At 46.0% G+C, this 21413-nt stretch overlaps 2 protein-coding genes across 8 annotated transcripts in view; one reads left to right on the top strand and one right to left on the bottom strand.

The window, feature by feature from the left end:
• Positions 1–16523, top strand: part of ep300b (E1A binding protein p300 b) — a 34935-nt gene extending 18412 nt beyond the window's left edge. For all 6 annotated transcript variants that reach the window (XM_047037853.1, XM_047037852.1, XM_047037850.1 and 3 more), the window contains exons 24-30: positions 1209–1359; positions 1558–1818; positions 1972–2137; positions 4229–4396; positions 4618–4779; positions 10420–10701; positions 11982–16523. In XM_047037853.1, coding sequence (XP_046893809.1) covers positions 1209–1359; positions 1558–1818; positions 1972–2137; positions 4229–4396; positions 4618–4779; positions 10420–10701; positions 11982–15173 — 4382 coding nt within the window. In that variant the 3' untranslated portion in view covers positions 15174–16523. The remainder of the gene's footprint in view (positions 1–1208; positions 1360–1557; positions 1819–1971; positions 2138–4228; positions 4397–4617; positions 4780–10419; positions 10702–11981) is intronic.
• Positions 16524–16826: 303 nt separating this feature from the next.
• Positions 16827–21180, bottom strand: cbx7a (chromobox homolog 7a). 2 transcript variants are annotated; one of them, XM_047037982.1, is made up of 6 exons: positions 20837–21180; positions 19678–19721; positions 19488–19553; positions 19109–19175; positions 18595–18889; positions 16827–18474 (listed from the first exon to the last, which is right to left on the bottom strand). In XM_047037982.1, exons 1-6 carry the CDS (start codon positions 20903–20905, stop codon positions 17774–17776), a joined length of 1242 nt encoding a protein of 413 aa, XP_046893938.1. In that variant the 5' UTR covers positions 20906–21180; the 3' UTR covers positions 16827–17773. The 2 variants fall into 2 exon arrangements, with proteins under 2 accessions (XP_046893938.1, XP_046893937.1); XM_047037981.1 differs by having other exon boundaries at positions 16827–18889.
• Positions 21181–21413: the final 233 nt, after the last annotated feature.

Here is a 21413-nt window from a genome sequence, read left to right as displayed (position 1 = left end):
CCACACACAGCTTGCGAGATCAAGTGGATCAACAAAATACACAAAATATATTTTTCTCTTTCTTTTTCCCATAACCAACCCACTCCCTCCGTGTCTCCCCCCCCTCCCCCCCAACAAAAATTTTACCTGTAACCAAACTTGTCTTTTCCTTTCAGAAGCCTGTCCTCAGACTAGCGCACTGCTGCCAGACTCCCAGGCAGCCTCGTGGTTTGGTTTCATTCATATCTTCCAGGCCTGTAGCTACACTCTGAAAGGCCTAGGGTCCTTTTTCTCAATTCAATTTTTCACAGCCTTTTTGCAGTTTTGTGAGGCAGTTTAATGAATGCCCGATACCACCTTTTTCTTTTTTAATGTCTCTTCCAAGATATTTGATCAAATCCTCTTTTTCTTCACGATGACTAGCGACTTTCCAGCCTTTGTAAATATCGCGCGGGCAATGATTGTAGCAAATTTTTTGTTTCTTGTTATGCTGCTTTTTTGCGAGCATTTAACCACGTTTTTGGTGTACCTCATCCTTTTCCCTGGTGATATACTCAGTGATCCCCATCCTTCTTCACCTAATGCAGCTGATGGTTTTAGGAAGCCACAGGTAGGCTGACACTTACGGAGACGAACCAATCAGCTCAAACCTGTCAGCCGTCACTCATACTGAGAGCATGGAGTGTGTATGTCAAAAGTGGGAGGGACTATGAGGGAAGTGTGTTGATATCCGGTCTGTCTACCACGCCACACTGGCATCCTCAGCCCTGATCTTCAAATCAACGAGCTGGTATAACCAGTTCTCTTGTTATGAAGTCTCGTTATTTGACCCCTTTTTAAGGTCAGAAAAGCCCTTTGATGCAGTCATCGCGCTTTTTTTCAGACTTCGCTTGAAGGAGTGACAAAGTGCCTGGATGACTTACTGTGTTGCAGTTGAGCTGCTGTCACATGTTTGTGTGCTACTGACATGCCCTTTAGTCAGCCTCAGAGATTAGTGTCCCGTACCTGGGCTTTAAATGTCAGCAGACCTCGGTAGTCTACCCCTCAACTCTGAAGAACTTGACAGTTACATCCCCTGATCCATACTGGACCGAGCTGGCTTTTTCCTCCAAACATGTGGCTGGTCTCCTAAATATGCTCTCTCTTTCTCTCTCTCATCTTCCTTCCTTCTTTCCTGTTCTCTCTATATTTCTCCTCTCTCTTCCTCCCACGGCGTTTGTCTCTCCCAGGGCTCCCCCAGACAAAGCTGGGCACCTTCCTGGAGACACGAGTGAACGACTACCTCAAGCGCCTGAACCACCCAGAGTCTGGCGACGTCACCATACGCGTGGTCCACGTCTCCGACAAGGTGGTGGAGGTCAAGCCGGGCATGAAGTCCAGGTGAGGGAGGGGGTCAGGGGTCACTGTTCTTCCTGGGTCAAATTTACACTTAAGAGGAAGGCGTACGGTTTGTCTCAGTATATGATTTGGGGAGAAAGAGAGATGATTTTTCATACACCTCCAGTTGTGTGTCGTTCTGAGACGGTGAATAGACAATGTAGTGCGTGCTCGCTGACCGTCTCCCCCGTCCCCCTTTAGGTTTGTGGATAGTGGGGAGATGTGCGAGTCCTTCCCCTACAGGACCAAGGCTCTTTTTGCCTTTGAGGACATCGACGGAGCCGACGTCTGCTTCTTCGGCATGCACGTGCAGGAGTACGGCTCGGACTGCCCGCCGCCCAATCAGAGGCGGGTTTACATCTCCTATCTGGACAGTGTGCACTTCTTCCAGCCTCGACACCTGCGCACAGGTGTCTACCACGAGATCCTCATAGGCTACCTGGAGTACGTCAAGAGGCTGGGGTAAGAGATGTTGCACAACACACGTTTGAGCCAAAACTTGAACTTTTAAAAGAAACACAACCAAACTCCACTGGTCGCCCCCTGACCTATGGATTTGCCTTTGTTTACGTTGACTGCACCTCCTAAACGAAATCCTCTTCTCGTTCCTCTCAGGTATACGACAGGCCACATCTGGGCATGCCCTCCCAGCGAGGGGGACGACTACATCTTCCACTGTCACCCCATGGACCAGAAGATCCCCAAGCCCAAGAGACTGCAGGAGTGGTACAAGAAGATGCTGGACAAGGCTGTGGCCGAGCGCATTGTACATGACTACAAGGTCAGTGTGTGTGTGTGTGGATAGGAGAGGAAAGGAGGATGAATGAATAATTGGAACAGATTGTCCTACACAGGCCTGCCAATTAGGGGGTGGGCGTTATGAACAGTATCGAAATATACCGGTATGAATTTGGCCTACGATATGTATTTTGACTATACCGTGCTAACCACGGTAGAGCCTTCCAGAAATAAGATTTATCACAACCCCATTCACACCAGGCATGGCATAAAAGTACAGCACAGAACTTAAATGCAAATATTGCAATCAATCTAAGCGAACATTGCAGGGAATCTTCCGCATCCTCATAATCAGTATTGCACAGATGGAGTAGCCCGTTCTCAGGCTTTGTATGACACAACACAACGTAAAAAATGCCGCATGGAAGAGTAGCCATGCAAGCAATGATGCCAGGTTGGAATGGTGAAATGTGTATTGTAGTCCAACAGAATCGAGTATTCAGCCATGTATGTTAATTATTTGTTAAAAGTTAGCTCACTACAAATATTGAACTAAGTTTTCTCGTGATCGCATACTGTTGAAAGCTACATATTAGCTGTTCTTCCATTGCAAAGCACTGAAAAAAGCACACTCTTCGTACCCTATCCAAATCCGTCCGAGTGCGGTAGATTAGCCCCAGCGGTGTGGATTACATTGTCATGAAAGTGTAAGGAAAATTTGAGAGGGTTAGCCTGACGTTGTCATACTCATAATTCTAGTCAGAATATGAGTCTGATAACTCTCCGTTGGGCTGTGACTATGGGGCGTGTTTCAACCGAATTAGTAAAACAAATGCTTCTTCGCACAATTGGATAGACCTACAACCAATCAGAGCAACGTAATATGTTGTTTGTTCAAAACAAATTCAACCCAAGCGCTCTTTCGTGACGTTGTTGATTACGTTACTGTTGATCATCTGTCCATCATTGTATAAAGCCCGCCCTGACAATTGGTCCGAACAGCTCCTGTTCCGACATAGTTTTTCCCCAAACGTGTCCCCCCAGACCCAACTTCCCGACCAAATTATTTTTTGGGCGGGGCTAAGTTGGGCTGGCAGCCAGGCTAAGAGAGAGTACCATTTCTGGGTAAATTGTAGGGTGTGCTCACTGGCGTTGGTTGCAGATGGGTCCGTCCCCTTAAGTGTTTCTCTTCTAGTGACATTTTGCGAGCATTTAGCCTAGTCTGCTCATATTGCATAATTCATTAAGAACCCCCTTTGAGACAAGCTACTGTAACAACATTGTCACCGGCAGTATTTCAGATGGAATCTCGATTCAACCAGTACCATCTGCTAACTGAAAATATGCCCCCCAAAACCGTAAAAACTTGACATTTATTTAGGTGGAAATGGCTAATTCAAAACAAGTTTGTTACGAGCAAGCTAGCTGCTGTTGCTAGCCAAACTTCACTGAGTGGATTGTTTGAATGCATGGGAAATAAGAAACGTTTCTTTTGACCTAAAGTTTAGGCTGTGGCATTGAAGACAGCGATGCACAAGCTTGAGTTAAAAAACATTATTTAATGTGACATTACTTACTGGACATGCAAGTCTTGATTTGTTTAAATATACATGTATGATGGTGCTAGTACACCACGGCATGATACGATACTCGCTGTGCAACAGCAGCACATCTATGCATGTTGTATCCATGCGTCGTTGCTAACGTGTGCTGACGCTGTGATGTTTGCACCACTGAGTACCCTTTGTTGACACAAGGCACTTTTTTTGCCACAAAAACTAAAGTTCAGCCTAAACCGTGAATGGAATGTAAATAAAAATACAAGCAACTTAATCGCCACCAAGACGAAACCTTTGACACCTACGTTATCTATGTAGTCCAAATATTGACAGATCCTTAGGGGTGGGAATAGAAATAATAATAAATATATATGTGAGAGAACAATGGTTGCGCTCGCCAAAGGCGTGAGCACACCCAACTAAAATATCGTGATATGTACCGGTTCTGTCCGTGCTTCAGAATTATACTGCGATACATATTTTAGGCCATACTGCCCAGCCCTACTGCCAATAGACAATCTATACCGTCTGCTCGTTGAATGATTCCTCTCTCTCTCGCTCTCTCCTATCTTCAGGACATCTTCAAGCAGGCGACGGAGGACCGTCTCACCAGCGCCAAGGAGCTGCCGTACTTTGAGGGCGACTTCTGGCCCAACGTGCTGGAGGAGAGCATCAAGGAGCTGGAGCAGGAGGAGGAGGAGCGCAAGAGGGAGGAGAACAGCACCTCCAGCGAGAGCATCGATGTGAGTAGGAAGCGCTGGAACACGGCAGGAGGGGAGGGCTATGGTATTGGTGTCCGCAAGCACGCCTGAGGCGAGGTTAGGTAGCCTAATGGGGTTTGTTGCACTATCGAATGAACACAGGAAAGAAGCAGTGTTATACACTACAGGAATCAATGTCCATCTAAACTCCCCCCCCCCCCCCCCCCCCCCCCCCCCCCCCCCCCCCCCCCTCTCTGTTTAAGGCCACGAAAGGTGACAGCAAGAATGCCAAAAAGAAGAACAGTAAAAAGACGAGCAAGAACAAGAGCAGTCTGAGCCGAGCCAACAAGAAGAAGCCGGGGATGCCCAACGTGTCCAATGACCTCTCCCAGAAGCTCTACGCCACCATGGAGAAACACAAGGAGGTATTACTCTCTCTCCTGTATACACACTAGTGTTTACCAACCAAGTCGGTACTCAAACCCCCCCAAAAAAACTGTACAATACCAGAAATTCTAAGGTTACAATAGTACCGAGTACTGGGTCTACTCGGTACCCATGGAGTTGGACACTGGCAAGCACAGTGTTGCCAGGAAATCTCACCAGAAGTTGCTAGTGGCTGGGAAATCACTCGATTGGTCGCTAGATGGGAATTTTTGTCACTAAGGAAGGCGAAAAGACGCTAAATCTATTGACAAAGTTGTTAAATTGGCAACACTTGTACAAGCAGCTAAAATTTCAGTTTGCTGAAATTTGTGTTTTGGAGTTTGAGATGTACATTTACTAGTGTTGTCAAACGATTTAAATATTTAATCGTGGTTAATCGCATTAATGTCATAGTTAACTCGCAATTAATTGCACATTTTTATCTATTATAAATGTCACTTGGTTTCTTTTTGTCCCATAATTTGTTCTCATTTTAATGCTCTTGATCAACGTGGAAAAGTGGATCGGATTGCTTAGTGCAAATATTTTTTTCAATTGAAAACAACATTGCAATTCCCGGCTTTGACGAGGGGGCGGAGAATTCGCATCAGCTGTGTGCTGGGCCATCAAGTTGTATTTCAGACTGGACCTGCTGCGATCAGTTCACAATGACAAAACACACAGATCACTTTGGTCTTGTCAATGGAACCATTTGGCAAAAAAACCAAAACATTAGCCTACTACTCTTTAGCCGGCTCGCAAACCCAAACAAGTGTGTGCGGCGTGCCTGTTGTTTTGTTTCCGGTCTAGCTAGATCCAGTGTGATTTTGTAGTTTTCTAACGTCAGTAGTTGTTGCAACGGCATCTGAAAAAAAACAACAAAGTCTGCTACGCCAAAAAGAACGTTAATCTTGCGATAAAAAAAATTGACGCCGTTAATAACCCGTTTAACTGACAGCTCTAATATTTACGTTTTGTGCTGATGTGCAATCCAAATTTAAAGAGGCCCATGAAGCGTGTTGAATCCACTTTTTCAACTTTTTATCAATTTTGTTCAAGATTTATATTTTTGAACTCTATAAATGAACAAACAGTCATCTTCAGAGTTCGCTTAATGTCTACACTCAGTCCACACACTTTTATTGCCTTTAAGCCTACATGCATTGTGATTGTATTAAAGGGGTCATTGACTGATTTTATAGTGTATTTCACACTGTTCCTTAAGGTCTCTGAATAGGGTATGTAACATTGGTTGGGCTGGAAATGGCCCGGGTGCTGTTCTATGCGCCCTTATGCAACCCTGTGAGATAGCCCTAGAATAAAACGAGAGGTTTTCTCCCTTTTATGGTATGCTCATAAATATTTAGAAGAGCTGCGCGCTGATTGTTCCGCTGCTTCGTTCGTTATAAACAAACCAAAGACGCAACGTAGCCAAACATGCATCGTGAATTTTAGATTTACATGACAACACAGGTTATTAATTCGAATGAAACACAATCAGGAAAATGAAAACATTTGATCGCAAAAAAAGGAAAATGTAATAATGTTAGCCCCATTGCCAATAAACTAAATCATCACACATTCTACCTATGCAAGACATAGAAGACGTTAGCAATACAAGACATAGAAGACGTTAGCATTGCTAATAACTTTTAGCGACAAAATCATACAGCTTGAGGTTGTGATGAGCATACGGTCGGAACAGCACCTCTTTTCAGCAACAGCTTCTTAGCAAATCTTTTTTCAAAACTGTGTTTGTCAAAATGGTTCGAGCAAATGAATAATTGAGTGTCGAACTTCACAGGGATCTTCTCATAGACAAACATCAGCCATGCCCGTCGAGTGTTTGGTTCCTTGGGAAGATTATGAAAAGTGTCAGCATTCCTAGTACTGCCTGGAACACTGCATTTACGACCATGGTCCATTTTCAATATCATTGAAAAACTTCCAAACTTTCTTCTTTGTAATTCCTGTGGAAGTACATCGCGCAGCTAAACTAGTGTCTGAGATGTACGCTAAGCCTGAGATTAGGTTGTGACTAAGGTAAAGACCAGAGCCAAAAAAGTGGAGCCACCTTTGTGACGTTACAAAGGTGTTTTTTTGGAAACCCGTGTTAACAAGTAACTTGCTAACCGATGCCGCACTCTACCTAATATATTTACATTTTACATTTACATTTATTCATTTAGTAGACGCTTTTATCCAAAGCAACTTCCAAGAGAGAGCTTTACAAAGTGCATAGGTAACTGATAATAACAAGATAGCCCCACCCTTACAAAAAAGAAGTATACTTCAAGTTTATTTTGTAAGTATACTTAGTATAAAAAGTATACTATTATCATGTTACTTAAAGTATACTAGCAGTGTACTTATTTATATACTATTTTTGTACTAAGTAAACTGAATTGGCCCACTTTTTAGGTCATTTAGTACACTTTAAAGTACACTTATAGTGTATTTTAAGCTTTACTTTTGAATACTGTAAAGTAACCTGTGTAGTGCACTTTCAGTTCATCAAGTATACTTCCTAAAGTACTTCAAAGTATACTTTGGAATACTCTAAAGTAACCTGTGTAGTGCACTTTCAGTTCATAAAGTATACTTCCTAAAGTACTTAAAAGTATACCTTGGAATACTCTAAAGTAACCTGTGTAGTGCACTTTCAGTTCATGAAGTATACTTCCTAAAGAGCCTCAAAGTATAGTTTGCAATACTTTCAAGTGCACTTTCAATTAATGTAAGTACCTCAAGAAGTAAACTTAATAAATATAATTTTACTATGACTTACTAATAAATAAAAATGTTTATGGGCCCCTCAGACGCCTCAGATCTTGCATCATATGGCGAGAACGGGGGCCCTCACAAAGTCACACTGCAGATTCTGAAAGAAGCTACTTACTGCATGAGTATCAACGATTTACGAATACAGCTCTTCTCATGAAACGTAACAGTCATTTAACTCATGGTTACAATGGTAAACCAGCACAACAATGACAATTACCATGCAACAAAACACTACATTCTAAGCAGACACATTTAAAAAACGAAATTCATGAATTTACATTTGTATTTTGAACAAACTGCAAACTTATCAGCAATTTTTTACACTATTTACCGCCTTGCATCATGGGAATTGACTAGCCAATGCGCCACACTATCTTCATTATTTCACGTCGTTATTTCGTTCTTCAGTCAGTTTGACAGTATAACCTTCAAATTCTCAAGTAGCTTTTTCGTTTTATTTCCATTAATACTCCAATTGATAATTATTAGTATAAGAGTATAGGGCTTCAGAATGTTTCGGCAGTAATTAAGTTTACAGCTTCAGTAACAAAAAAAGATTAAATGTGCAATGCATAATAGATTTTCATGGACATGAATAATTAGAATGAGATGGATCTAAAAAATGTAACCTGTAATGTACTTCAAAATTATTTTGACTGCTTTTGCTGTATAATAATAGAAAACGTACATCTTACTCCAGAAGAAAGGTATACAATTTTCCGTTTCTAAGCATACTTCTTAAAAGTATATCAAAAGTAAACAATTTTCCAAGCATGCTTAAAAGTATATCAAAAGTGAACTTTTTTCTAAGTACACTCCTTAGAAGTATATTAAAAGTGAACTATTTTCAAAGCATACTTCTTAAAAGTATATCAAAAGTGAACTAAAAGTGTACTATCCATATTTTAGTATACTTATAGTATACTTTAATATACTTCTTTTTTGTAAGGGCAAAGCATTGCGGGTAGCCAAAAACAAGAAGCACACATTGTGAACAACCAAAAAGTGCCAAAGGGAAGAACCATAAGAGCATGTAGTTAAGCAAGTTACAATTAAACAACATGAATCTCAAAGTGCAAGTGTACCTGTAGAAAAAGCAAGCAACAATAACAATTACATAAGATGAACTAAAATAGAATATTTCGCAGCGAATACAACAGTTTAAATCAGTTACCACTAACCAACAAGAGCAACAAGTCTCTAAGCAAGAGTCATTGTGATCCTTGAGGAAACTAGCATTGGGTTCAGCAAACCATTCCTAAGTACCATTGTACTCCCGGAACAAGTGCATCTTGAGCCTTCTCTTGAAGTACACACACAGCTAGCGCATTTTATAGAGTTTATTTTTTTCTCCTGGTGTTGCTAACAGCAGCTACCCCGGCTAGTTGTGTCTTCTCGTGCCGAGATGTTTCCACATGCACGTTGTGCTCCCATGAAATGCAAGTTCCACCCTGCATGTATTACACACAACAGCATTTATTGTTTGACATTTTGCAAAACACTCTGCTAGTTCGGCTTTGTTTGCACTCCAACATTCTCATAAGCACCGTGTCATCTCGTCTATTATTGGATTGCATACGGGAGCATTACAGTCTAGCGCTACAGCATTGCACTGATCAAATCGCATTATTGTTGGCCCTTAAAATAGTTCAAATTAAATCAAACGAGTTAAGTAAATGATCTTTTACTGAAAATATCATTTAGCCCTACTGTACACATACTCACACTTTCCTATACACACTCAGTCTATCCTCTACACACACTAAGGTTGTCATTGTACCAAAGCTTTAGTAGTCGGTACCAATACCAGTACAATTTCACGGTACTCAATACCAAAGCAAAAAACTAAAACGGGTTACTGAACAATTCATGTCTGCAGCCTACCTATGACAACAGAACATGAATACAATCAAAATGCATGTAGGCCTAAAACGTGTGTGGACTGAGTGTAGACATTAAGCAAACTCTGCAGATCATTTGTATATCTAAAAAATTGAAATCTTAAACATAATTTGTAAGAAGGAGAAAGAGTGGATTCAACCCGCTTCATTGGGCTCTTCAAATTGTGTTTGCGCTACAAGCACAAGTGGCAAAACGCTGTTAAACGTAAATGTACATCCCAAACCCCAACACACATTTTGGCAAACTGTCATCTAAAAGCCTCTGTTTACCCTGTTGTGCCCTTTCCATTCGTATGCCCCAGTATTAGGTATTACGTAAGCAAATTAGTTTTTGGTGATCCAATATCATTCCATGGTCATCTGCCTGACACAGTATTTCTATACCTGGATCTTTCCATTTATCTTGTCGACAAGTTTTAGTGCAGCCCCCGCATCATCAGCTGCTTGTCACCATGCCGGCATTTTATGCTCGTCCAGTGTTGCAAATTTAGTGACTTTTCGCCTTCCCTAGCAACAAAAAAGTCTCATCCGATGATTAGCGACCAAGCTAGTGACTTTGAGCGTCTTTTCAGATTGGCACTAACGAATTCGCGTGAGATTTGTTTGGCAATACTGCTTTAAAAAGTTAAAAAGTTCCCAACTCTGCATGGGTACCGGGTAGATTCGGTACTACTATAACTTCAGAATATCTGGTTTTGTACCTTTTTGTTAGAGTAGCGATTTGGTACACACACTCTCTCCTGTACAAACACCCAAACTCCTGTACACTCTATCTCCTGAGCACATACACACTCTCCTACACAGACACATTTCTGGACGTGGAGCATCCATGTTTAGTGTATTGTTGTAATAGTAAAACCTTTTTTATGACTCCTAGCAATTAGTACTGTGTACACACACAAAATGCCGCCGGTGTCATCACTATCTCTCATATTCTCGTATTTTCTTCTGCAGGTGTTCTTTGTGATCCGCCTTATCGCTGCCCCCACGGCAAACTCCCTGCCCCCCATCACGGACCCCGACCCCCTGATGGCGTGCGACCTGATGGATGGACGTGACGCCTTCCTGACGCTGGCGCGGGACAAGCACCTGGAGTTCAGCTCACTGCGCAGGGCTAAGTGGAGCTCCATGTGCATGCTGGTAGAGCTGCACAACCAGAGCCAGGACCGCTTTGTCTACACCTGCAACGAATGCAAGCACCACGTGGAGACACGCTTCCACTGCACCGTCTGCGAGGTGAGGAGGGAGGGATAGATAGAGGAGGGATAAGGTTGGGAGAGGGGGATGGAGAGGAGGAATGATGGAGGGGGGTTGATAGATGAGGGAGGAAGGGAGGGAGGCTGAGGGAGCAAGAATGGATATGGAAGGGAGGATAGATGAGGGAGGGAGGGATGATGGAGTTGGGGGGAATCAGTTCCATGAAATTGAGTAGGTGAGAAGAAATGAAAGAAATATAAGAATGAAGATAGGATTACATAGTTTGGCTCAGTAAACAGACCCTCCAGGAATTCGCAATGTTGCGATCGCACCAATTCACGCAAATTCAACTATTCCCCGCAAATTCCGCTCAACATGCTTTCTTCTACTGTCTATGTCTGGCAAGCGTGAGAGCGCCAAAGTTGCGTAGAGGCGTAGAACGGTATTGCAGACAGATAGAGATTTCAATCTTTTTTGTTAAAAAGGGAGATTCCTCCCTTCAAGGCGAATGTAATCCTGGTTGGAAAAGGATTACAAATTGGATATGATTAAAATTGGCGTGTTGGTAAGATTATTTAGGGGACCATTTCTCAATGGTTTTATTAGGGTGACCAGATTTTAGTTTGTGAAAAAGAGGACACTTCATCGTGTCGAAGTGTGGGGGGGGGTGGAGTAGTGCTGGTCGTGTATTGCATGCCGCACTATCTGATTAAAATGACAGTTCTCTCTACAGTCAGTGCTTGCGCAAGAAGGTGGAACGTAAGGGAGATACCCTTTCCAAAACTTGTAAGGTCATAATAGCTGGTGAAAGACCCAGAGAAACATAAATATCCGACGAGGCAAAATCCCACACAATTTTTGAATCCCTTCCGGATGCATTCTTTAGGTCTCGAAAGAGGACATGTCAGGGTAAAAGAAGATGTCTAGTCACCCTAGTTGTATTCTTTAATGAATGTTTGTTAATGACTTATTTTTCAACCAATAACTATATTTAAATTACAAAGAGGGACATTCGCAACTTTCTATTGCAATTTTTAATTGCACCCGCAGTTTCATCGCAACAAACTCCTAAAAAACACTGCAACCTTCATCGCAACCTTTTGGAAAAGCTCCTGCGAAATCAGGAATTTTAGCCCGCAACTATCACAAAAAAGGCCTGCGAAAACCTGGGGGGACTGAGTAAAGCATTAGACATTGGATTGTTATATTTTAATGGTATGAGTATGAGATTTGATCAATGTTCAGGAATAAGGGCATATGGTTGAACTCCCCATTCACAGATAATATACAAAAATACTGACCCCTCCCTCCTTCCCCAGGACTATGACCTCTGTGGCACCTGCTACAACACCAAGGGCCACGAGCACAAGATGGAGAAGCTGGGTCTGGGTCTGGACGACGAGAGCAACAGCCAGGCCGCCGCAGCCACCCAGAGCCCCGGAGACTCGCGCCGCCTCAGCATCCAGCGCTGCATCCAGTCCCTGGTCCACGCCTGCCAGTGTCGCAACGCCAACTGCTCGCTACCGTCCTGCCAGAAGATGAAACGTGTGGTGCAGCACACCAAGGGCTGCAAGCGCAAGACCAACGGCGGCTGCCCCATCTGCAAGCAGCTGATCGCCCTGTGCTGCTACCACGCCAAGCACTGCCAGGAGAACAAGTGCCCCGTGCCCTTCTGCCTCAACATCAAGCACAAGCTGAGGCAGCAGCAGCTGCAGCACCGCCTCCAGCAGGCCCAGATGCTGAGAAGGAGGATGGCCAGCATGCAGAGGGTAGGCCAGCCGGCCGGGGGAGGAGGCCCCGTGGGAGGGCTTCCCTCCCCGGGGAACAACGGCACCACAGCCCCCAGCACCCCCACCTCGGTGGGGACCCAGCCCCCGACGCCCCAGACCCCTACGCAGCCCAGCAGTCTACCTCCAGGCCCACAGCCAGGGATGGGCCCCAGCCCCGGGGCCGGGCCCCAACAAGGACAGCTCCAGCAGGGACAGCAGGGTGGAGGCATGCCCCCCCAGCACCACATGCACCACCAGTTCCAGCAGCAGATGCAACAGGGCGGAGGGGGCATAATGAGCTCTCCTCAGCAGCAGCAGCAACAGCAACAGATGATTCCCCAGGTCCAACAGCAGCAGAACCAGGGTCCCAACCCTCAGCAGCTGCAGCACCCCAACAGCCTACCCCCTTATGCCAACAGACCCCCAGGGTCCTCTCCTCTCCACCCCCAGTCCCAGGGTAAGCCTGGGCTGGGCCCAGCCACCCCTCCGCAGCAGCAGCCCCAGGCCACCCAGCAGCAGCCCACCCCAGGCCAGGTCTCCATGCCTGGGCAGCCCCAGCAACAGCAGCCCCAGTCCGGCCCACCTCCGGCAGCCGTGGAGATCGCCATGAAGATCCAACAGGTGGCAGACGCCCAGAGGAAGATGGCACTGCAGAGGCAGGCGGCCCAAGCTGCGGGTATGATGCCCCAGCACCCCCACCACCAACAGCCCCAGGGGCAGATGGGCATGGCTCACCCCGGGGCAGTGGGTATGGTAGGTGCCCAGGGCCTGCCCCCCCAGGCCCAGGCTGCAGCAGTGGCGGCCAGGGCTCACATGGAGCAGCAGCAACAGCAGCAGCAGGGGCCTCCGGGGATGATGGTGGGGCCTGGCCCCATGCAGCAGCAGCCCCAGCAGGCTAACCCCCAGGCTGGGCTGCCCCCCCAGGCCCAGGTCCAGCTTCAGCAACAGAGGGTAGGGGGCCCCCCTCTCCAGAACCCCCAGCAGCAGTGGGCCGGACAGGGCATGCCGCCCCAGCAGAGGCAGGCCATGATGAACCAGATGGGACATCCAGGCATGGTGGCTGCCCAGCAGCAACAACAACAACAACAACAAATGCAGCAGCAGCAACAACAACAACAACAACAACAACAGCAAGTCCAGGGGCGTAATGCGCTTATAGGGATGGTGCAGCAGGCTGGAGGGGGTGTCCCGGGGGGTGCAGCAGTGGTGCCCGGGGGTGGTAACCTGCCCCAAGCGGCCCTCCAGGAGCTCCTACGGACCCTGCGCTCCCCCAGCTCCCCTCTCCAGCAGCAGCAGGTCCTCAACATCCTGCGCTCCAACCCCCAGCTCATGGCTGCCTTCATCAAGCAGAGGGCCTCCAAGTACAAGGGGGCCCAGGGAGGGCCAGGGGCCCCCGGAGGGCCTGGACCAGCAGGGTTACCCGGGGCCAACGTCATGGGTGGCCAGCAGGTGAATGTCAACGCTGTAGGTGGCCAGCCTGGAATGGGTCACATGGGTCAGGGGGTGAATGTCAACATGCCCTCCATGGCTCAGTTACAGCAGGTCCAGCAACAGCAGTTACAGCAGCAACAACAGCAACAGTTACAGCAGCAGCAGCAGCAGCAGCAGCAGCAGCAGCAGCAGCAGCAGCAGCAGCAACAGCAGCAGCAGCAGCAGCAGCAGCAGCAACAACAACAACAGCGGCCAATGCTGGCTGGTTTGCAGCAGGTTGCAGCCCTACAGCAGCAGCAGCAGCAAGCAGGAAACATGCCGGGACAAGGCCCTCAGATGGCCAACATCAACCCCAAGTTCAGAGAGTTACTGATGAGACGGCACCTACAACAACAACAGCAGCAGCAGCAACAACAACAACAACAACAACAGATGGGGAACCATGCCCAGTTCCAACAGCCCCAGCCCCCTCAGGGCCAGGGCTACATGGGCCAGCCTGGGATGCAGCCACCCCAGCAGGGTCAGGGCCCTTCTGGAGGCCCCCCTCCTCCCCAGGTGGCTGGAGGTCAGCCTGGCCAGCAGCAGCAGGGTTACCCAGGGACGGTATCCCAGCAGCAGGCTGCTGCGCTCCAGCAGAGGCTCCAGCACCAGCACCACCTCCAGATGCAGCAGCAGCAGCAGAATGCCATGGCAGGCCTCCAGGCGGGTGACGGGGGGCCCGGTGGGGGTGTAGGAGGCCCCCAGCAGCAGCCGCAGCCCCCCCAGGGAGGCCCCCAGCCACCGTCCTCCCAGGCCCTTCTCCAGCAGGCTATTCACCAGAGGCTGCTCCAGCAGCAGCACCTGGGAGGGGGCTCCCCAGCCCAGCACAGTAACCCTATGAGCCCACAGCAGCAGATGGCCCAGTCGCCCCACCCCCATCTCCAGGGACAGGCTCTGGGCGCAGGCTCCCTCAGCAACCAGGTCCGCTCCCCACAACCCTCCCCGCGGCCCCAGTCTCAGCCCCCGCACTCCAGCCCGTCCCCCCGCATGCAGCCCCAGCCTTCCCCCCACCACATCTCCCCTCAAACCCAGACGGGCTCTCCGCACCCGGGCCACCTCAACCAGCACCACCCTGGGATGGTGGTCCCACAACAACAACAACAGCAACAGCAAGCGGCCCAGCAGCAGCAGAACTCTATGGACCAGTTTGGGTCGGAGCAGAACGCCATGCTGTCCCAGCTTAGTGGGATGGGGGGCCTTCATGGACCCGGGGGGGCTGATATGCTGTCTGGGAACAGCCAGGACCTTAACCACACCTTAGACATCATGTAGGGTGTCAGAGACTCGCCTCCTGCTTTGCAGAACTGCACTCGCCTAGGACAGTGTTAGCCTTTTTTTATACTTTTAATGTTATTATTTAATGTTTTCAATAAAGATACATTGAACTGAACTTCCTATGGGAGATGCAACAATAAATCAACAAGTCAATGAATGAATTAAAATAAATGAATGGTAAGTTATTGCTGTTAATATATTTTTTTGCCAATTGTGTACAAAGAGGGGGATGGTCTCTTTCCCTTAAAGAATACAACAGGTGATATTTTTGGGGTTTGGAGGATTATGGGAGTATTTGCCTTTTTTTAAGAAATGTTTTTAAGATTTTAAAAGTGACTAAGAATTAAAGAGCAAATGATTGAATGCAATTGACTTTTTTTAATTGTATTTTTTTTTTTTTTTTTTTTCTCCATTCAGTCTGTCTTATCATTTTTGCAGAGTGAAGTGGATAATATTATTATTGTTATAATTATGAATCCAAACATCATGCATATCTTCCTTTAAATGTTTGGGTTTTGCTTGACTTTATTTATTTTCTTAATTTTTTTTTTCCATTGGGACGGTTTGTTGGTTGGTATATACCCTGAGACTGCTACAATTCACATAGAAATATATTTTTGTTATTGGATGTTAAAATCGGGGGAGTGGTTATTTCATTTCACATGCTATGTCATAGGTTGGGCCTATCTAACCTGGAATAAATGTCAGTGTTCTTGGGTTGCGGGTGTTGCTGTAGGCGTCAGGGAGTGGGGCCAATGGATACAGGCCTGCTACCATGGAAATGCCCCCATCATTGAACATTTTTACTGGAAGGGACATTTCTTACAAACAAGCCCCCTCTTGAATGTGTGTGCACTCCTTCCTTTTAAAGACACTTGTTGAGTACTGGAGGTGGGAGGTGCATACCTGTGTGCCTGTAATGAGGAGAGAACACGGGGTGGGCGTGGAGGAGAGTCCACTAGTGTTGTAGTAGGATGTTTCTGCTCTGGGAATGGATCCTAAATGACTGTACTGCACCTGAGGTGGGGGAGGGACTGGAGACATCCCCGCCCCCTGTCTCGCCCCCTCCATGCTGCTCCTCTCTCTGGACTTGAACCCACCCTTCCCTCACCCCAGCTTAAGAGCTCCGAATGCACTGGTCCCGCTGCAACCCCCGTCGCTCTCCTCCAGTCCCCCACCCCACCCGTGGGTGAATCGCTGTCACTCCTCCCCAGACAACCCCACCTTCTCAATTTATCTTTCTGCTCAGAACTTTGGGAGTTTAATTTAATATTTTTTACTGTACAAAGAATACACAAACTGTGGACTCGAATACTGTTTTTTATAATAAAATGAAAATGACAAATATATGATGTACGCCGAGTGGGTGTCTTATCTTACAATGACTCAGTTGTGTCTGGCTTTGGAACAACTGAGCGGTGGCTTTGTAATGCAGTGTTTGGAAAATTCTCTTCACATACACATGCCAAGTCTTACTGCTAGGACAAAGGGCTAAGCAGAGCAGTACTCTGCTGGGTTTCCCATCCCTAAGTGAAACATGACCCCTAGTGGTCATATTGGGTGGCACAATGGTGGTATATTACATAAACAATAAATAAAAAAAAGATCACCTGTGCAAAAAGATTATATTAAGTATGTCTTGGCAACAAGAAGGTTGAAGTGTGTCTTTATTGGAAATACAGTCAAAAAAGGAAGGTTTTTGTTATAGAGAAAAGTTTGACAAGTCATGACAAGACTCATTCTGACACGTGACGTAATTTAAGTTAGCATATACAGTACATGTGACATGCGATAAAGACCTACGACTTCAGTTCATCTATCCTAGTTTTTACGGTTCCTACAGTGTAGCATAGTAGAGTCAACTGATCTCTTTTAATGCACAAAGGCTTCATGACAAGAATGAACTATCAATTTGGTAATACAAAAATAGAACCAGGTATCATTTTATACTTAATAAAAGACAGAACAGCAACACAACACCATTGTATATAGCGCCTCAAATTTCCTTGAATTGCTCATCTGCTTCTATGCCTTCAGGTAACATTGACCACCTTGTATTCCTTTGTAATGAAAATAAACTTTCAAAGATATAACAGGGTATTTTGTCACTGGCAGGGGGTGCACAAATGACTATAGAATAGATGAAAAATCAGGACTTTAGAAAAACTTTTTCTTAAAAAACGGAGTGACTGAAACAAGCCCCCGAACACATTTGAAATTAGCAGGTTAGCTATATTCTTAACATTACAACAGACTGGGGAAGTAGAATTTATCATTTGGAAGTAGTAATAGATGACATTCTGGAGTCAGTTGCTGCACTTTCCCTAATCCAGTCTTTCTTATACTTGAAGCTACTGTCCTGAAAACCTAACCACCAGTCAAATTTACCACCCATTTTTTCCAAAGGGAAATATTCTTCATTCAACATATAGGAAGTAGTATGCATTTCATATCTAAGCTTTTTTTAAATTATATTACGCTTATATACTACATGATTATATACATGGCAATTCATGAACGGTAAATTCAACATTAGTTACATTTCAGCTATAACCATTCCACCACTCCCCCTACTTCCTTTCTCTTTCCTCATTTTCTCAGACCTCCATCCCACAGCTTTTGAAGAACCCTTCTGCTGTCAGGGCCTCTTTGAAGGTCACAGTCAGAGAGTTGATAGTCACATTGGTCACAAGCACTTTACCTGGTTGCCCTGAGGCTGAGGCACTACTGTCCAGGATTTCTGTCTTCTCCAACTGGTCTACCTGTTTGGTGAGGTCCTCCCTGACCTCCACCACCCCGGGGCAGGTGTTTGGACCCTCGGCCACTGTACCACAGGCCCCTTCTCCCTCTTTGGCTCCTCCTCCCTCTTCTCCCCCTGCTCCCACCTCCTCTACTGGAGTGTTACCCTGTCTTCCCTCCTCGCTCCCTAACTCTATATCTGAGTGGCTTTCTGATACTTTCTCCTCTGAAATATCGTCCCCCACTTCCACAACGCTGTCTGAAGCGTTGCTCATAACAATGTATTCTGGCCCTTCCAGTACAGACATATAACTCTCAGATAGGTCAATAACTTCTTCCTGTCTGAGGTCGGAAGCCTCACCTTCTGACCTGTCAGTCACAATCACTTCCCTTGTCATCTTTTCTGAGGCTGCGCCCAGCAACAACTCCTTAGGGGAGCCACAGTACTCCACTCTGTCAATCATCTCCATGTCCCGGTTCTGTTCCTCCATGCTGCCTATCATGTCGTCCACCTCAACCTCCCGCTCCAGAACAGGAGGAGAACTGCACTCTGACTGCCCTGTAAAAACAAGGATACAGATATAGTGTGCTGAACAAAAATAAACCAACAAGTGGACTAATCCTGAATAAGAACACTGACTAATGCTCAACTGACAGCCCACAATCGCTGATAACCAACCATACAGACTGTCATCATGTGTCTCTGTGGTGCATTCTGATTCCTGCCTCTCCTCGGTGCCTCCGCAGTCTTGTTCCGCGGGGTTCTGTAAGGCAGTCTGCAGTTGGGGCGGGCTTCTGTCCGGCACCAGCTTGGACGCTCTCTGCCTGGTCTTGCGCTTCACCAGGCGGCGAAGCATGCCCGCCCTCTCACCCTGGTCTGGGTCAGAGCTTACTGAGGAGCGGGTGAGGGAGAGCCGGAGGCGAGGGGGGGGTTTCTCCTTGTGCGAGCTGCGGAGATCCATGGCGTAGATGTTCTACAAGAGGGATACCGTATCCACAAGGTTAAATGTGCCCCGCTGGCTTCAGTCATACCGTGTGTGTCCCAGGACAACAAAGACAACTGTCATGTAACAACTTCTGAATGAGCTTTTGTTATTTACGGCTGTGTAATGTTATCAACACCACAGTCTGCTATACTTTATAATAGGCTACGGAAGAGTGTCTCTGGACATGGACAAAGGTAGGCGTCCTACCCGTAAGACCAGCCTTCGAGGTCTCAGGCCTTTCCTCCGGTACGCTAGAGCCCGGTCCTTCTCCTCCCTGGTAGACAGAAGAAAGAGAAAGAGAGGTAGAGAAAGGAGAGAGTTAGAGAGAGAGTTAGAGTTAGTGACAAAGAGAGTTAGAGATAGAAAGAAAGAATTGGAAAAACAGTTAGAGAGTTAGAGAAAGAGTTGCAGAGAGAGAGTGTTAGAGAAAAAGAAAGCGAGTAGGATAGCAATGAAGGGAGTGTGAGAAGGAGGGTGTTTGAGGAAAGAAGGAGGATGACACAGAAAGTAGAAGACGTTAGGCTCAAGCCGACTGGTCTCATTCTGGAAGTGTTGTCACTATCAGCACACCTTCAGGATGACTTACTTCTCCTCATAGGCCAGAACCAGACGTGGGTCTAGAATGTTGTCTTCCGGCTCCCAAGTACTGTACCTATCAAACACACACCACATTGTGTATGTGAATACATCCACATTGTGTGCAAGGAGCTCTCCGATGACACATTCATGACTCATACACAGGTATTCATGAACAGATAATGGCGTCCCCCACTTACTTTGGTGACCATCCCTGCCACTTCAGTAGGTATTCCACGTTACCCTGAGACAGAGAGCAAAAGACATCTCAAAGATACACGCACTCTGGATTCTAGTACAATAAAAATGCTTAACTCAACGGGTGCAAAAAAAGAAATACTGTCTCTTTAATGGGCAAGTACCGTGAGGAGATCATTGGGAGAATTTTATTTTCGAATGGAGATCGTGCAGGATGACGTCAATGACAAGGGGTCTCGGTTGCCTACAGCACTACCGTGCTTGCGTGGTCGCACATGTGGTATAGGTGGGGTTTAATAATGTAGCAGCACGACTAGAACACTAGTGATGGAAATAGGTGGGGCCATGGTAACATGTAAACAACTGGTATTGCGCAACGCGCTGTGCAGCTAAGGTCTCATTTACGTCTACCTCCTACCATTATGTGCAACTCGCCTTGCTCTTTATCGAATGATGTTGCAACATCACAAAGCTTACAAAAACCTCTAGTCATCCGAACTGTTTTCAATTAGAAAGACAATAAATACATTAGGATGAATAACAAAATACCACCACAAAAATACAATTGCCCAAAGGGCATTTCATAGCATTATGTTTTCTGAGATGTGCATGAATTCAACTTAACATTACGCAGCAGTTTCACAAATTCAACTTAACATTACGCAGCAGTTTCACAAAACCCCATTCATCTGTGTCCCCTTGATTCTCCCATTGGCGTAACCTACAAATAAACTGCGTAGCTTCCACACATTGGCCGCGCGCATCGGCTATATGGCTGTAATCCCTATACAGCGGAGGCGAATCGATATAGACAAACACACCCCCCTTACATTTTACTACAATAGCGTAAGTTGCTTTAAAACAAGCTTCCGCTGAAAAATAGTCAGTCGATGTACAAAGGGGAACTTCTTTTCCGTCCTTAAACATAGTCACACCATTAAAACAATGTTAAACCTTTGCGTTATAGTTAATAGGGGCTATAGAATGTCCTTCTTACAAGATAAAATGTTAACCAACAACATGTTCTCTTGCGTAAACTCATACGAAAACTGCGTAGGACTTTTGTTCAGTAGCCTAGATAATGTATTTTAAAGACTAAGCAGCAGCACATTCTGTATATTGGAAACTCAAACTATGGACAAACTTGGCAACATTTCTTACCTTTCTAACTCTCTTCTTGGTTATCGATTCAACTGCAAACACTTGTTCTCCTATGGATGACAGTTCCATCCCTCATACACAGAGCTGGCAGCACGCAGTAGGACGCGAGTGTATGCACTGTTCTTTTCTCGTTTCCTAAGAAATAATAATTTCTTAAAAAACTTGCAGGAGCGACTGAACTAATCGAAATTTCCCATTTGAACCCGTTCTATGGTATTTGGGTTTTTCTTTCATCCTCAAATGCAGGTAATCTCCTACGCTGAGCGCTAAAACTGTGCTTCTTTCTGAGTTTTTAAAATCTGCGACACATCAACACTGACTAGCTCGTGCTTCGCTAGGGCGCGCCCCCTTTCCATTGCGATGCGCCGAGCCCCCAAGTTGCGTGCCTGCGAGTCCGCGCACGCAAATGAGAGTAGAGCGCAAAGACCGAAATGGTGGGAAGGATGGGACAACAATAATAAGGCCTACTTCTGAGACGTTTGCAAAGTGGCACCGCTGTTTTCATGTACCACTCGAACATTCCGTTTCCTCAGTTTTTAAGCATATGCCTATTTATTTAGGCTAGATCTAAATATAG

This window comes from Hypomesus transpacificus, chromosome 17 (genome assembly GCF_021917145.1).
Source record: "Hypomesus transpacificus isolate Combined female chromosome 17, fHypTra1, whole genome shotgun sequence".
NCBI classification, from domain to species: Eukaryota; Metazoa; Chordata; class Actinopteri; order Osmeriformes; family Osmeridae; genus Hypomesus; species Hypomesus transpacificus.
Note: the sequence above shows the minus strand (reverse complement) of the source record. Positions and strands in the feature narration are given on the sequence as shown.

Bases quoted from the DNA above. Each gene is read 5' to 3' on its own strand.
- cbx7a (XM_047037981.1), bottom strand. From the start codon at position 20,905: ATGGAACTGTCATCCATAGGAGAACAAGTGTTTGCAGTTGAATCGATA. The intron at 19,554-19,677 runs GTAAGTGGGGGA...TGTGTTTGATAG, and splicing joins TGGCAGGGATGGTCACCAAA to GTACAGTACTTGGGAGCCGG. The intron at 18,890-19,108 runs GTAGGACGCCTA...TCCCTCTTGTAG, and splicing joins CTCGAAGGCTGGTCTTACGG to AACATCTACGCCATGGATCT.